This window comes from Malaclemys terrapin, chromosome 1, assembly GCF_027887155.1.
Source record: "Malaclemys terrapin pileata isolate rMalTer1 chromosome 1, rMalTer1.hap1, whole genome shotgun sequence".
NCBI lineage: Eukaryota > Metazoa > Chordata > Testudines > Emydidae > Malaclemys > Malaclemys terrapin.
In genome coordinates, this window is record NC_071505.1 from 166,722,167 (window position 1) to 166,739,637 (window position 17,471).

At 42.1% G+C, this 17,471-nt stretch overlaps 1 protein-coding gene across 1 annotated transcript in view; it reads left to right on the forward strand.

Annotated features, from left to right (window-relative positions):
• CRYBG3 (crystallin beta-gamma domain containing 3) overlaps positions 1 to 17,471 on the forward strand; it is a 135,934-nt gene that overhangs the window by 70,259 nt on the left and 48,204 nt on the right. Inside the window, exons 8-11 of the mRNA XM_054046201.1 lie at positions 10,209 to 10,345; positions 11,792 to 11,906; positions 13,567 to 13,602; positions 15,250 to 15,383. Coding sequence (XP_053902176.1) covers positions 10,209 to 10,345; positions 11,792 to 11,906; positions 13,567 to 13,602; positions 15,250 to 15,383 — 422 coding nt within the window. The remainder of the gene's footprint in view (positions 1 to 10,208; positions 10,346 to 11,791; positions 11,907 to 13,566; positions 13,603 to 15,249; positions 15,384 to 17,471) is intronic.

Below are 17,471 nucleotides of genomic sequence, written 5' to 3' on the forward strand. Positions count from 1 at the left end.
ATCTCAGCCCAGAGCACCCTCCTGTACCCCAAAACCCCCTCATCCCCAGCCCCACCCCAGAGCCCGCACCTCCAGCCAGAGCCCTCACCCCAGCCCCCGCCCCAGCCTGGAGCATGCTCCCACACCCTGAACTCCTCTTTTCTGGTCCCATCCCAGAGCCCGCACCCCTGGCCAGAGCCCTCACCCCCTCTTACACCCCATCCCCAATTTCATGAGCATACAATTTCAATACCCAGATGTGGCCCTCGGGCCAAAAAATTTGCCCATCCCTGATTTAGGATGTTAGAGAAAACATTTGGATGGTGAGGACACTAATAATAATTGTGTCACAATCACTAGAAATTTTTAAAATCATTTTTCCAGTCTCCCATGGTATGGTTCGTTTTTGTGGACCACAGCTGGGAGTGTTGTACACTGCAATACCAGGTTTTAATATTAGCATTTTATAGACAAGTCCCCCAAATACTTGAGCAATGACCTTTTGCCTAGCAATTGTGATAGGCTAGGGCTGCTCTGCTGTCAGTCCCTAGGTTCATGCAGAACTTTGCTGTGTGCAAGAATTCCTTAGCTGAAGATTTTTCCTAGAATCAGTGCCTAAGGGAAGTCTAGTATCAGGGGGTAGCCGTGTTAGTCTGTATCTACAAAAACAACAAGGAGTCTGGTGGCACCTTAAAGACTAACAGATTTATTTGGGCATAAGCTTTCGTGGGTAAAAACCTCACTTTTTCAGATGGGAAGTCTGCCTTTTCAGGATGTGCATAAGTGCTTAAATCAGTGCTTTATGGAACTCCTTTTTAAGGGGAAGTTTACTATGCACTATATATTTTAATTGATCAATCCTTAACCTTTTGGGGCCACATCTCTTGGAGTTGGTATATGTGTGTGGCATGGGAAAGTTTGCGATGTTGTTGTTCTGTTGGAAGGTTTGACTATCATCCCTTTTGTTGATGGGGTGGTTTGCCTGATGACTATTGGGTTTACCTTTCTTTCCGATCAGTTTGATGATATTGGCTCTGTGTCTGGGCTAGTTGTTTTTCTTTTAATTTTTTTAATGTTTTTTTTTAACTGTGTTTTTTGTGTCTGTTGGATGCCTTCAAATAGCATCTTTATAAGTTGGTTAAATAATTGGGGATAGGGTAGTGCACTGGCAGGAGGAAGACAAACATTTACGGAGGAAGCTGTGATAGTGCATTTAATATTTTATTTTTACAGGGCAGATGTTAGTGTATTGAAAAACAACTGGACAGTAGCTCAGTGTTCTGATTTGGGTGAAAGTCTCCACATGAAGCAGAGATTCTGTTAACTTTGTGGTAGCTTGTGGCTCAGCTCATTGTGGATGCAAATTGGATGTATGGTGTGTTTAATTTGCAAGAACCCAAACAAAATCCCAAAGAAATGGATTGTGCAATTAGAGAAACTCAAACCCACTTGAAATAAGGTTGAGGTTGGGTTCTACCCAGATACGTGAACATCAGGTCAGGCCAGCAAAATCTCCACAAACGCAGGCTGATTGCTGTTCAGCCCGCTCAGCCAGCCATCTCAGACCGTCAGATCCCAGTTTCTTGTAAGACCTCCTCAGAGGTTCAGCGTCATATAATTCTTGTCCTGGACATGGGTAGCTCTTTTCACAGGTCTCTGGAAATCAAAAGAGGATGCTGGGTGCTGGGCTTACCCCTCAGAACCTCAGTTGTCTGCAGAAAAGGATCACTACCTTATCCATCTTGGAGAGGTTTTTGGTGCCCGGGGCCTATGTGTACTGTGACAAAGTCAAGCCGGATGGCTGCAATAGGGTGCTAGAGAATTTGACAGTCACCAGAAACTGCTTTCAGACAGATTTACAGGTCTTCAATAGGTTTGTGTGGCCTGGAAGGCAGATATGTTAGACCTAGAATGTTAAAAGCCCTCTTCCCTACTAGCTGAGAAGGGGTTACCTCAGGTCAGTTAGGGGCTGATTACCCCAATTAAGGGCTGCCTGAGACCTTTTACAACAGCTCCTCTGGCAAGAGAAAGGGGGAAGAGAGAGAGACAAGCTGCTGCCAGGCTAGTGGCAGCAGGGCAAGCTGCTCCAGGGTGAGAGGCTGTGCCGCCTCCTCATAGGGGAAACAGCCAAACCTGAGTGTTGGCTAGGGAAGGACTGACACCCCAGGGCAAACAGGATGACACCCTGCCCCAACGAGGAGGCAAGGAAAGGTATCCCCCTTGGTTTTTGTATTTTTGAGACTGTTTCCTTTTAAATTGGTGGAGGATCCCCCCTTCAATGGATCCTGAGGCCTACCCTGAAAAAATGATCAAAGGGCTGATTTACCCCAGGCCTGCCATCGCCAGAGGGGGAAACACTAAGTCTGGTGAGATGAAGGAGGTGCCTTGCCACAGTACCCTCATGCTGGTTAGCCAGGAAACAGTCCTCCTGTCAAGAAGCTTGTAACTGAGCAGCAGCAGGAAGCACCTCAGCCTCTTTTACGTTGGAGGGGAATAGCGTAATCATGAGCTCCCTGGCCTAGGAGAGACACTTCAGAATCCCTAGAGTGAAGCTGATAGGGGGACCCTCTTCTATTTAATGTGAAGGATGTAGGAATGCCTGCAATGTTTTATGAAGATTACATGTTCCACCTGTTTTTCTGATTGTCATTGTGTGGTTTACCGGATGAGAATAAGCTGTTCGTTCAAGCAGCAGATACTTGCAGGAAAAGGGAGAAATAGCTGCACTTACCAGTGTCTAATGGACAATGCACATCGTTTGTTTTTAAAATTCCCCTCCAACCATGCACAGCTCACCAGTCTGGCTTGTAACTACGGAGGAGGGGGGAATCTAAGTGGGAAAATGGGCACAGAGAACCTGGGATGGATAAAAAGGCTACTGGTCACAGATCTCCAAAGGGAAGACTTGCAGATACCTGAACCCAGCTGGACCTGCTGAGTAATCATGGTTGGCACCCAAGGCCTGAACTAGGAGTGGCGGGATTCCATACTGAGAGAGGTGAAGATGCATTTCTGGCAACCTGTGTAGTGAACTCCAGGAGACTGGAGAGGGATCAAAGGTGCACCTAGCCCTGAACTGTGACATTTAACACTAAGGATTTGGAAACGCTAGTTACTCCTGCTTTGTAGCAAACCTGCTGCCAGTGGGAATAGGACTGTTTCAGAAGTCCCTGTTCTCTGAGGGTTGGTTTGGATATTCCCTGAACCACTTTCCAGACTGAAGAAAGGAGTTGCCTTTTCTGGTGATCCCTAAAGATCCTAAGGAGGAAAGCAGCAGTGTGTTGCTCCTATGGAACCATGGAGGAAGCAGTCTAACCCCAGAATGGTGATGGTGGGGAGGAGAGGAGAAGAGAAACAATCATGGCACCTTGAAGATGTTTAATGTTAAAGGCAGAGAGGGATAGAGGGTGATGCTCACTGAAGGTTTGTGCTCTAATTAGGCACTTAGACAGCACTCGTTACCCCGGCAAATGAACACGTCTATTCAGTGATGTCTTTCTCTCGCCGTTTAACTCTTTTTTTTTTTTTTTTTTTTTTTCTCTGCCTTAGTAACATGACCCCAGCAGGCAGAAATGCCCACTGTGATGGGTTGGGTCACAGAAACCCCTTTGGGTCTGCCACTTGATGTGCTGAAACTACCCCTGAGCCCATTTTCTCTGTCAGCTTGGGACTTCAGAACCCTGCCTTGTTGAGCCAGACATGCTAGCCTGCTGCAAACACAGACCAAGGTCTGAACCATGTCCCGCATAAGCTGCAGACTTAACTGAAAGCAGCTTAAGAAGTGCTATCTCTAGCACCCAGACACCGAGCAGAATCCAAACCCCAAATAAATCTGTTTTACTCTGTATAAAGCTTATACAGGGTAAACTCATAAATTGTCCGCCCTCTATAACACTGATAGAGAGATATGCACAGCTGTTTGCTCCCCCAGGAATTACTTACTTACTTTGGGTTCAATAATAAGCAAAAGTGATTTTATTAAATATAAAAAGTAGGATTTAACTGGTTTCAAGTAATAACAGACAGAACAAAGCAAGTTACCAAGCAAAATAAAACACAAAAAAACGCAAGTCTAAACCTAATACATTAAGAAACTGATTATAGATAAATCTCACCCTCAGAGATGTTCCAATAAGCCTCTTTCACAGACTAGACGCCTTTCTAGTCTGGGCCCAATCCTTTCCCCGGTACAGTCCATTTTCCAGCTTAGGTGGTAGCTAGGGGATTTCTCATGACTGCCACCCCCTTTGTTCTGTTCCACCCCCTTTTATAGCTTTGGCACAAGGCGGGAATCTTTTGTCTCTCTGCATGATTTTGGTTCCATATGACCATAAATTGGAAAAAAAAACAAAAAAAAAACTATTTTTCAGTTTTGTATCTGACTTGAAACCAAGTGTGGTGATGGATTTGCATCCACATATCTGAAATTTGAAGGGGTTCAGATTGGAGGTAATGGTTCTTAACCTCCAAATTATCACAGTTTTGGAGATTTTGTTTTGTAAAGACTGGTTTCATTAAAAGTCTTTCTGAAGTTTCAGTAAGTAATGCTGCCCGCTAAATCAGTTTGTTCAGGCAGATCTGATCATCCCAGGACAAATATTTACTGATCTAAAGTCCACATATTTAAAATATATAAGCTATGGTACAGTATGGGTGTGTATTTACAAAGACATAATATGTATCTTGTACAATAACACCTCAGGCTAACTTTTACCATGCTCTGAGGTCAGTGGGCTAACTTCATCCCCCAAATAAGCAGATGAAACTTGTTTGGCTTCTAGTCTAGGGGACCTTTACCAGCTTATTACAGCACAGAATTTCATCCAATGGGTGTAAATCAGGGCATAGTTTGTAACCTAGTCCTAGATTTTTAAAGATATTTATGTGTTGCTGAGATCAGTTCTGCAATGTCTAACTGATTAGGAGCCTAAATCTCATTTTCCTAAGTGATTTGGGTCCTTAGGATCCTACTCCCATTGACTTGCAATGGGATTTAGGTTGCTAAGTGCCTACGGCCCTTTTGAAAATGAGATATAGGCTCCTAAATCAGTTATGCACTGCAACGCTGAGCATAGCAATGCCTAAATTACCTTTAAAAATCTGGTCCCTAATCTAATTTTTAAAAAATATAGTCATAAAATTACATATTGTTTACTCAAAAATTTTATTACCTTTAAAAATTGATGTATTAATTGCTTTTGGTCATGACCACAAGTTACTATGTAACTATGTGTGAAAGGAGTTGGTATACTCAGTGCAGTTCGCAAAAAAACCATCACAATTCGTAAACAGGTCAAGTTTGTGGGCCGCCAAGTCAAACTGAACGGACACTAAAGCAAAATTAGGGAGTTTGCACTGCCCCTGCTTGTGCTTCACCTACCTGGTGAAGAACTATATTATTCCAGTCTTTAGTACTGTCAGTGGGGCACTTTTTATGAGCACTAAAGCTAAAAACAAATCTGAGAGCATTTCCAAAAGAATAGTAAGAAACATATAGACTTATTCCAAGCATCAACTTTAGAATGATGCTCCTTAGGTAAACTGAAACAAAACAGATATTGACTCATATGAGATACTGTGTCTGTGCAGTTAAAAGTACCTTATTTCTCCACCTTTTTTGCCATGTAATCACTGTATTGTGCTTGCCGAAAATGATTATTGGCATAATTCTCTCTAGAATTTTATGATAGAAAGTTCTAATTTTCCTAACAAAAACTGAATTGTTTGATTCCAGAATTTATGTGCATGTTGTATAGGCTAAAGTCATAAATGTATAAACAGTATATGATATATATGTAAGGAGGAGGGAGAAGGAAGGAAAGAGAGAGATGTTTTCTTGTACCTTAAGCAGTTACTGCCTAATTCATTAGGAAAATCACAAACAAGCAAGCTTTGAAAACCTGGATTAGATTGGATTACAAAATGTACAGATTATAGCAGAAAACAGGAGCCTCAAATAATCTCTCTTCATTGTGGCTGTATCACATGCACATATTCATGTGAACTACAAATTCTTTTTTACCTGCTCAGCTGTATGTTTAGATCCAGAGGCATGAGTAGCATTTCTTTAGCAATTTTCTATAAATTAGTATTGTACTGGCAATTTTCTACAATATCTTTCTGGTTTTGATCTTCTGATACAAAATCAGTGCGTTGCAATTTTTTGTTGCTGAAAACAAATACTGTGCATTGTTTGCTAGGTACAATACAAAGGAAATGTGATTGTGTGTGAGAGCATTGCTAGTGTATTATGTTACTGTACTGTGGGCCTCTTGGGGAAAGTGACTTAACATTTCTCTGAAGTAATTTTACCATAATTATTACTTTATTGCTGACAGTTCAATAACTATCAAAATAACTTTGTGCACCAGCAAGAGAGACTTGTTTTTATTTTTGGATAATTTGTTACTGCTTCAGTGGAACCTGTTCAGAGCCTTCCAATCCTGGGGTGAGGTTCTGTGCTATGCAATTGAGATACATCCTGATCCTAGGCTTCTCTGGAGGCTGGAACAGTCCCTGACATAATTTAGATCAGGAGTGGCCAACCTGAGCCTGAGAAGGAGCCAGAATTTACCAATGTACATTGCCAAAGAGCCAGTAATACATCAGCAGCCCGCCATCGGCTCCCCCACTCCCAGCGCCTCCCACCACCAGCAGTCCTGCAGATCAGCGCCTCCCTCCCCCTCCCTCCTTCCCCGCACCTCCCAATCAGCTGTTTCGTGGCATGCTGGAGGCTCTGGGAGGGAGTGGGGGCAGAACAAGAGCACTGCAGGCTCAGGGGAGGGGGTGGGAAGGGGTGGAGTGGGGGCAGGGCCTGTGGCAGAGCCAGGGGTTAAGCAGTGAGCGCCCCCCAGCACATTGGAAAGTTGGCGCCTGTAGCTCCAGCCCCAGAGTCGGTGCCTATAGAAGGAGCCGCATATTAACTTCTGAAGAGCCGCATGTGGCTCCGGAGCCACAGGTTGGCCACCCCTAATTTAGATAACTCTGGGGGGGCTGTCCAAGTTACCTCAGCCCCTCCTTGTCTCATGGGCCAGAAAGATGCCTGAAATCTCTGTAGTGTTGTTCCCACTCCTCTTGCCTCCTATGCTTGTGAGAGGGTCCTCAGAGAACAGCTTTACTTCTGCTGTGCCTGTGCCAGGGGAATTCTCCCCACTCTGATCCAGGGCTTTTAGGGCCCCTGAATGCCACTTGGATTACAGGGCCAGAGCAGGGGAGAGGATTTCACCCTTGATGTTCTAGGCTGAGCAAAGCATTTAAGCACATGCCAAACTTTTAAAGCACGTAGTTGTTAGAGGGCTTTCCCTCACCCCTTCCACTTCCCTGGTTCTTGTCATGCAGACAGCAAGCAGCAAAAGACCAGAAGTCCGAAGTGCAAACAATGCGATGTTTAACGGGGCTAGTTTCCAAGCAAGCATATTCCAAAGCCCTTCACACCAGTCGGGCTTATTTCTATACGCCAGTAGAGTCTGTTCCTCCATGTTCTGTTCCCAGCTCTGATGCCGCAGAGCATATACCCCATATCCTCCTTCCCAGTTCTGATTCCGCAGAGCATATATCCCATATTCCCCTTCCCACTTCTGACGCCGCAGAACCTTGCCTGTGTCCATGTTCCGCGTTCCCCATTCCCGTCTCTTCCCCTCCCCCCCCCCCCCCCCGCAAGCATACCTTAACCAATCATTTTACTGAAATTTAACTAACCAATCCTAACCTATTGTAACATACTGTAATTCTCTAACCAATTATATTCCACTATCCTAATTAACTTACACCTAGCAAAATTAGTTATACAGCAGACAGAAACAATTAGAGAACCAGACAGATTAACAATAGAAAAGTGGGAGCCATAAAGATAAAACAATACAGAAATGAGGGTTTCACAGCCACAACCATTGAGAAGTGATTTCTTGGCAGACAGGATGCTATCAAACTAAGTTTTCTTTAACCATCTTAAGATCTGTTTCTTTATCTGGTGGTGATGGGCATTATCAGGACAGGATCATCTTCCTAACAGCCCAATACCACCTTATTTCAATGTGACTGATTTGGAATGTGAGGATGTGACCGTTCACTTCCCAGCTTGTCGCTGCCCCTGCTGCTTAGCCAAAGGCCTTAGCTTAAGAACAAGGCCTCAGACTGTCCTAGTGAGAGAAGGCCCATACACAGGCAGACTCTGATTTTGATTTTGTTTTTATACCCCTGTAACTAACTAAGTGATAAAAATACACCTAAGTTCTTAAACTATAGGTCTTTACAGTATTCTAACAGTACAGGTCTGTAGTATCTTACGCTAGGGTTACGTTCTGCAGTCAGCGCGTAAAGTGAAAATCGCGTATAGTCAAAATTACATTGAGTGTAATGGTGGGCAGAATCGCCCGCAGTACAGGTACAGTATTAAAATTGTTGTTTTTCTTTTTTTTTGTTTTTGTTTTTGCCAATCATGTAAAGCTGAAATCGCGCATGTTAAAGATGCGACAGATCTGTAGTTAACTCCCTTTCGCTTCAGTGCTTAACTGCTTTGCTGAATCAGGGCCTAAAAGGAAACCTTACATTGAGCTGTAGTGTGTCAAAAGCTGTTTTTAAAAAAATAAAAACACCACTGGTGCTACATTTTACATGTGTGTTGAAATTACCATAGTTAAAGACAGTCTCTGCACATTTCTTCGGAAGAACTGTGAGACTTGGGACGCTCTTATCCAGAACTGATAGGCTAATGGATAGGAGCTCCTGTGATAAAATCCTAGTGCCCAGGGCCGGTGCAACCATTAGGCGAACTAGGGGGCCGTCTAGGGCGCCTAGTGGTTGAGGGTGCCTAAAAGCCTGCTCAGGTGAGGAGGTGGAGTGGAGGTGAGCTGGGGCGGGCGGGTGAGGGGATGGCCGCCCGCAGTAACGGTGGGGTGGGGGCGCACAGGGGAACTGCACCCCGCCCCAGATCACCTCCACTCTGCCTCCTCCGCTGAGCACACAGCCCCCGCTCTAATTCTCCCCTCCCAGGCTTGCGGCGCCAAGTGGTGCTGGCGTGCTCAGCGGAGGAGGTGGAGCAGAGGTGAACTGGGGCAGGCTCCCTGGGCAGGGATAGCTGCAGAGGGGGTGGGGAGGGGGTTAGCTGGGTGGGGGGGTGGCGCTAGGTGGAAGTTTTGCCTCGGGTGCGAAACTTCCTTGCAATGGCCCTGCTAGTGCCCCCATCTTAACATGTACTGTATAAAGAAAAAGTATTAGGTAGCTACCTGGCACTGGAAACACTTGTTTTGGCTTTCACTTTCTTTGCCTTTCTCTGGAATGCTGCCCTTTTATTTAAAGTAACATAAAATTGAATTTACACAATTTGAGGGCGTAAGTCATATGCATTGCAAAACTTAATTACAGGGAGTCCTAAATAAATTTCTGAAGTAGTTATAATTGAAGCCTCGTTCCAGGGAAGCATCCTTATAAGTACACCCTTTAATTCCAGTGAAATCCAAGAGTTACTCATGCTCGAAGTTAAATATGTGCCCTTCCTGAAATAAAGATGGACATAATCATGTGCTTAAATTCTTTCCTGAATTGGGATCTGGGTTTGTATATAATATTAAATCTGGAATCTTTTTTCTTTTATTGATTTAAATTATTATACACTAAGCATTAAACTGCTCATCAACAAGCATGCCCGATTCTAAACTGTGCAGTTAAAGTTGTATTTTATTTTAGACATATTTAATGTAACTCTACACACGGTCATAATTACCTAATTTAAGATGATACTGAAAAGGAGCCATGTATATGTGTATGCTATTCTTTAATGAATACTTAATATAGAAAATTAGAAAGCACCACTGAATCCAAATGTAGTAAAAAGAAAATAGTGTAATATCACAACCAGTTGACTTCAATGTTTTCATCATAAAGTTGTTAAAAATCCAAGAAGTCAGAAACACTATATAAATAGCTTCTTCTGTTGGTAAATATGATTTAATAAAAGCATATTTAGGCTGAGATTTTCAAAGGAGCCCACAAGAGTTAGGTGCTAAACTCCCATGGAAAGTCAGTGGAAGGTGGAGGCCTAACTCCTTTAGGACGCTGAAAATTCCAGCCTTAATTTTTAAAAAGTTGTACTGTTCTGTAGAACCCAAAGTTATTGTGTTAAGAAAATAATTGAAATAAACATAGCTTTAAAAGGAAGGACCTGTATTTCTAGCAGTACTGGCAAACTTTCCAAATGTAATTAACCTTTACAGTTTGATTTGTTTCTGCAGGATTGCAGCATTCCAGAAATAGAGTTTTGCCCGCAAGCTGGAACAGAGGGGTTTCCTGTCTGCATTCAGAGTGAAGTTGCCAATTTAGAAGAACTGGATGTTAAAAGCACCTTTTACATAATTGTCAAGTCAGGAGTGTGAGTATTGGAATTCTTTACTAGTAGTTTGTAAGCTGGCGGAATGACATAGCAGGAAAAAACACTTGCAATCAAAAAGGATTTTTCTGAGGGCATTATATTTATAAAAATATGTTAACATAAACTCCCTAGTTTGTTTCAGTCCAGTTCTATGATTCCTTGGTGTGCAGCCTGACTCTCTCAAAGGCATTCTCCCTCTGTTTTCCTATCAACCAGTCTTGTAGACCTTTCCTTGAGCACCTGTATAAGTAGAGGAGGAAGCTCAGATAAAGTCAACTTCTTGTTCACTGGAGACCAGTAGTGTCCTTTTACCCAACCACACTGTTAAAAGCATAACAGTGTGATTGAATTCCAGAAAATAAATATTGCCTCAATTAAGCACTCCTGAAGCGGCAACTGTGCCCTTACTTTCTGTGTGGCTAATCAGAAGGGCTATGCAAAATGAGCCAAATCCAGACTCCCTCACCAGTCCAGTACTTTGTGTGTTTAGCAGAGGAAATATGTTTGTCAGGTAGGTGCACAGAACTTCCCGGTCCTTTCGTTCTAGAGTGAGATGTTTTCCTCTTTTCCAGAATCATTATGGAGTGACAGGAGTCACTCCATGATTGGGGTTGAAGCTAGCTTCCCATTATGAATCTAGCTTCCCTGAGGTTCACATGCAACTTCTGATCCCCAGGCAGAATACTTTTGTGAAGTTTGGAAAAAAATTAGAAAATGAGTTTTAAAGCTATGAGAAAAGGAAAGGAGAAAAGTGTTCAACTACAGTAATTTTTAATTGCTTACAATTTTCTAGATAGCAAGTTTTAAGTACTTGATACTCCACGTGCATATAAGCCCCCACCTCCATTCTTCATCACTGTCCACTAGTCTCATATCCCACCCACTATAACCCACCTAGTCTTTCCCCACCTCACCCTTACACACATACTTCCTTTTGACATGACAGTCTGAAGGAGGGAGCCATGCTTCAAGGACCTTAATGTCAAAATAAGAGCCCCTAGTTTTCAAATAAATGTAGTGAATGGACATATTCTAATAAGTCTGAAGCAAAGCCTTGTGAAGTCAATACAAAGATTTCTATCTTATTTTGAATCATGAGTTCATGATAAATTTTGATGCCGGTATTGGTCTCCAGACATTTGTAGTCATCAGTAGTAATCTTTAGGTTTTGCTTATTCACAGTGTAACAAGATGGCCTTTTATAATAAGTGACAAATGTTTTCTTGTCTTATTTCTTCTGGGTTAGACATTGAAGGAATCTTAAATTTAATTTTCTAAGATTGTAGCAACACATTCAAAATCCTAATGTTTAAATGTATTTTGTATTTAAGATACTTTATGTATCTGGTGCATATTGTCTAGCCCTGATGGATATAATCAAGAAAAGAATGTACACTCTTAACATATTTGTTTTAAACAAGTCATTTTTTCTCCTCATTGCTATAGATGGCTTGCCTATTCAGACCCTAATTACAAAGGAGATATGCTAGTTTTGGAAGAAGGCAACTCACCATCTGAAATTTCTGCTGCAGATGTGAAATCTCTGCGTCCTCTAAAAATGGTGAGGATGTTGCGATTCTCTGAATGATGCACCCCATTTAATGATTTGGTCTAAAGATAACTTTGAGTTGAATTTTCTCTTTACAATTTTTTAGAGATTTTTGCATGTCTAACATAGATGTCATGCAGTGGTGTATTACAATGCATTTGCCATTCATCTGAAAAGTTGCTACGCTCCCAAATTTGCACATTTAGAGCCCTCAATAAGTCTGGAAAGGCTGTATTACTTGGCACTGGGAGAAGAGATAGGTGCATGTTTGCAGCTCATCTCTCTCTCAAGTGGGTCAAATCAGAACAGACCAAGAATTGGGAAAGTTAAAATTGGGATTTCATATTCCCCATGTTTAGGAGTTTTTGGATGTAGACTGTAGGTATGGTCTATTATAGATACAAAAATTGGATCCAGTTCTGGGTTTTTGGTCCATCTGCAGTTTGGATGTTGTGGTGGTGAACTGTATTGTTGCAACACATTGACAGTGCAGATTGTGACAGCCAATTTCCATAGAGGTATAATATTCTTCTTACTTTCTTTTCAATGCAAACTTCCAGAGCTTTGGGAATGTTCAAGTCAGAGAGGAACACCGGGTTCCTCAATGCAGTAGGACATCTTTAGTAAAAGAACAACTTGTGTCAAGAGAATGTGGATTAACTGCCTCTTTAAATAAGACCCAAAAGTTGTGCCTTTAAGGTTGTTCAGTTTTTGCTGGAACCAACAACAACTGGTTATAAAAGCTTCTTCAGAAAACCTTTGCATACTGGTACAGCTAGAGTCTGCTGCAGGTGCCAGGTCAGAAGAAGACATAACTACTCAAACTGCCTGGTAATCTTCCTGTGACTATGCACTGCATAGCAATCTTGATACACAGGCAACCTAATACTCCTTTGATGGCCAGCTTGTGGATATAAACATGGAAAGGGATGGATACAGATACAATGGCATGTAGCTTTAATGTGTACATAAAGGTTCCAAAGGGAGATTTTTCAAAACTACAAGGGGCAGTTACGTGCCCAGCTCCCACTGAAAGTCAGTGTGAGTTGTGCACCTGCCTTCCATTTGTGCCTTTGAAAATCTCTCCCCTATTCTGCAAATATGTTGAGGATTACAACAATCCTTGACTACTGTTTACAGCACTGGAACATTGTTATTCATATGCGCTGTTGTGCCTCCCTTCATAGATGGCTTACATTGTTCTCATTCCTGGGAATTTACCCATCAGCCTGTGTTCTGGTGAAATAAGTTTTGATATAAATAACTTTTTGGTATATGATCCCTACTGCTTTAAGAAAACTTGTAATATATGTGGAACAATTTTAAAGGTTATTTTAATTTTTTTCTAATCTGATCAGTGGTATAAGTGAATGACAAATAAGTAGTAAATACTTAGATCCATAGTGCAAGTAAAGATAAACATGTATAAAGTGTTGTTTTGGTTTTTTTATTCAGAGGCTCGTAAAAACATTCTGTGTTTGTAGATCATTTTTATAGATGTTCCTTGGTTTTGTGAATTATCAGTGTATTTAAATATCAGATTCAACACAGACTGGAATCATCTAGTATAGCTGCAAGAACTGCATACTCCAATAGGGTTATAAAATGAACACATATGGAAATGTAATTTAAGATTTTATGTAATTATTTATTTATGTATTTTATATCTTAGGGTGGACTAAAGGTACAAATGCCTATGAATGTTAAGGTAAGTACCGAGCATGCTGCCAATAAAAGATTCTGTCACAGAGAGACCTTGATTTAAGACTACTTCCTTTTCTTAGTGTGGGAAATACCTCTTCTCCATTGTCTGTGGAATATTAGATTAGGCATTCTGCATCTGCCCACTTCCTAAGAACAAATTCTGTGATCTACACAGCCCAGGAGTTACATGTGCTTTGTGAGACATAAAAGCAGTGGCAGGATTTTTTTCCAAGATAACTGAATGTCAGTTGTATGAACAAGAATTTTAAAGGAACTACAGTCTGAAGTGAGTTTCTCCTAGTTGACACATCCACAGGCATCAGTGAACAAAGGACCCCTGTAGGTCAAATGTCTACTTCACCGCATTCAAAAAATAAGAGAAAGGAAGTACACTCTCTTCCCTTCCCTCCTCACCCCACCCCACCCCCACTGCAAGAGTCAAATCATGATTGGGAGGGCCCATCTTCTGGAGCACATTGGGGTGTGTGTGATTGGAATCCAATTGGAGGGTGGGAAGGGAGGCCAGAAACATTTTTCTTTGCTTTTAGTCTGCCCCTCCCCCACAGAAACATATATGGCTCCAGTTAACTTATTTTTTTTAAAAAAAAAGCTGTAGCCTGGCCAATTGCATGCCAGAGCCATACCCATAGAAGGGAGTTACTCTAGCACACAGTGCATGTGACGCTGGTGAAGGGTGAACAGGTGAATCCAGAATGAGGAACTGTGCAATGCCAGAGGTAAGGAACCCATAGAATTTTCCTGCACCCAGGCAACTCTTCAAATCCCAACAAATTCTGATAGTTTTTTTTTTTTTTTTTAACTGTACGTCCAATGGAGGCTGTCCTGTTCCTCTATTCATGTCTGTCTAGTGCAGATCCATCAGCCACGGATTCCTTGGCTGGGAAGACCATGGATATTTTCTGTTGGATCAGGCTTATGGTGTGTCATCACTCAGCTCAAATGAAACTCTATGAATCTAGCGTATTTCATGGATTTTAAATATATGGGGTGAGATTCTCACTCCTGCTTGCTTCTTTACACTGAATGAAAAGGGCTGGAGCAGCATAAAGGAGCTCTAAGAGCCCCAGATCCAGCTTTGAGACAATTCCCGCAGCACAGGATTTGAGGAACATAGTCATAAGATTGCTCTCTGAAAACACACTTGCAAGTCTCAGTATAGGCAGCCTGGGAAGGGCATATTGGGGCTGGCAGCAGGGCTAGAGCACAAAGCTCTGCAGAGATTCTAGGTGGCCTGGGGAAGCTGTCTTTAACTAGAGCTTCTCACATGGAAAATGTTATCAGCATAACTGTACTGTTTTAGTTATCTGTGGCCACTCTTGTTCAAGTAAAGGTGTCCACACAGGCAATTATAGTGGTATAATTATATTGGTATAACTGTACTGGTCAATTTTCCTGTGTAGAGAAGCCCTTAGACTGCCTGCTACAGCTGTCAAAATCATACCAGGGCTTGTCCAGACCCTGGAGCAACCTGCAATCAGGAGGACTCAGGAGACACAGCACAGAATTTCCACCATGGTGGGGCTGCTGAGAAAAAAATTGCATTCCTGGACAATGCTGCACTATGTGTGTCAGATTTAAGATTACTAAAAGTTAAAGTATTAAATACATTGTTTCAAACCACATTCTCCAGATAGTAATATATGAGAAAAAAGATTTTGGAGGATGGGCCAAAGAGCTTTCTGGAAACACTGATGCTGTCCCAGCACTCTTTAGAAGTGATGAGGATTTCCAGGGAATTGGATCAATACGTGTCATTGGTGGAGTGTGAGTATATTTCATTTTTGTATTTAGTGTTCTCTGTAAATAGATAAATGACAAATTACTCTCTTTATAAGTAATCTAATTACAATCAAGGTTTCAAAAAATAGGATAAACCACAACCACAAACATTTATGTCTTGGAACAAACATTTGTGGCGTGTCTATACTAACATATGCAGATGTGTTAAATAACAAGATAATTGGCAATCAGTTAAGGTGAGTTAAATATAGTATAGACAATATCTTGTGTGGGCAGGGGAAGGAATGGATTGACTTTTTTTTTTTTTTTAAATCTTAGGTTTTGTCTTCACTAGGGAAAAAGGTATGTGTTTAACTTGTGTTAGGTAATATGTGGTAACTGACACTAAGTAAAATCCTAGTGCAGACAAGGCAGTTTGTGGTTTTCACGTGGGTTAACAGGTTGAAGTAAACCTTAGATTCCATCCTCCTCCATTTGATCTACTAACTCATGTAAAAGCTGTAAAGTGCTTCATCTTCACTAGGATTTTACCGTGTGTCGGTTATTCATGCATTTGCCAAAATGAGTTAACAACACACCTTTCTTTTCCTAGTGAAGATGTACCTGGGATTGATTTTGCATTGTTCTGCCCATTATATAGTCATTTACAGTTGTGCAAAGTGGGTGTAAAAAGCTACCATTCCGATTTGGTAGCATTTTAGCATCACTTTCCATGGTTATATAAATGATTCTCTTAACATCTAGAGACTGAGACTATGGCCTGGTCTACACTATCCCCCAATTCGAACTAAGGTACGCAACTTCAGCTATGTGAATAACATAGCTGAAGTCGACGTACCTTAGTTTGAACTTACCGCGGTCCAGACGCGGCAGGCAGGTTCCCCCATCGACTCTGCGTACTCCTCGCGCCAAGCAGGATTACCGGAGTCGATGGGGAGCACTTCTGGGTTCGATTTATCGCGTCCAGACAAGACGCAATAAATTGAACCCAGAAGTTTGATTGCCTGCCGCCGAACCAGCGCATAAGTATAGACAAGCCCTAAGTCTACACTAGAAATGCTACTGTGGCACAGCTGCAGTGTTGGAGTGTAGATACTTAATACGGTGAAGAAGGGGTTTTCCCATCACTGTCATAAATTCATTTCTCTGACAGGTGGTAGCTAAGTTGACAGAATTCTTCTGTCAACCTAGTAGTGTCTGCACTGGGGCTTAGGTTGACTTAATTACCTAGCACAAGGCATGAACATTTTTCACAGCCCTGAGTAAGGTAGTTATGCCCAGGGCCGGCTTCAGGCACCAGCGAAGGAAGCAAGTGCTTGGGGTGGCCAATGGGAAAGGGTTGGCACCTCCGGGTCTTCGGCGGCAATTCGGCAGCGGATCCCTCAGTTTCTTGGAGCGAAGGACCCGCTGCCAAATTGCCTCCGAAGACCGAAGCGGCGCAGCTGTGCTGCCACCGAAGTGCCGCCGATCAGCTTTTATCTTTTTTATTTTCGCTTCGCCGCTTGGGGCTGCAAAAAAGCTGGAGCCGGCCCTGGTTCTGCCAACCTAACTCTGTAGTGTAGAACAGCCCTGAGAGAATCAGTCCTTCGATGCATATCCCAGGAGCTCTGTATAACAACTAAACCAACCCACTGTTCCTTCAACCCCACCAAGATCTGCCACTTTATCTAACAGTGCGTGAAAATAAAGGTTTCTGCTAGAGAGATCAACAGTGAAATAGCTAGCAATGACATTACAGTTGTCCTCAAGGTTTCCAAGTTAACTTCCAGTAAAAAGACTGGGATGGTAAGCACCTTATGCAGTTATTATTTCATTTTGTTTGGAGGATTTCACAAGCACTACATTCATAGAAAACTTAAATGTCAATACCTAAAGACACTACTCAAAGACATTATGGACCAGCTCTTTGGAAAACTTCATATTTTAAAAGTTATCCTTCTGTCTAGTGTGTGGGTTGGTTTTTTTGTTTTGTTTTTTGTTTTACAATAACTTGAACAGCTGAACTCTAATCTAAGCCAAATGTTATAAAAAATAAATCCATTTTTGTCTGCCAAACTTCAACCCTGACAAAATTTGTACAGCAGTTGTAAATCCTTGCATGAAAGTTTTAAT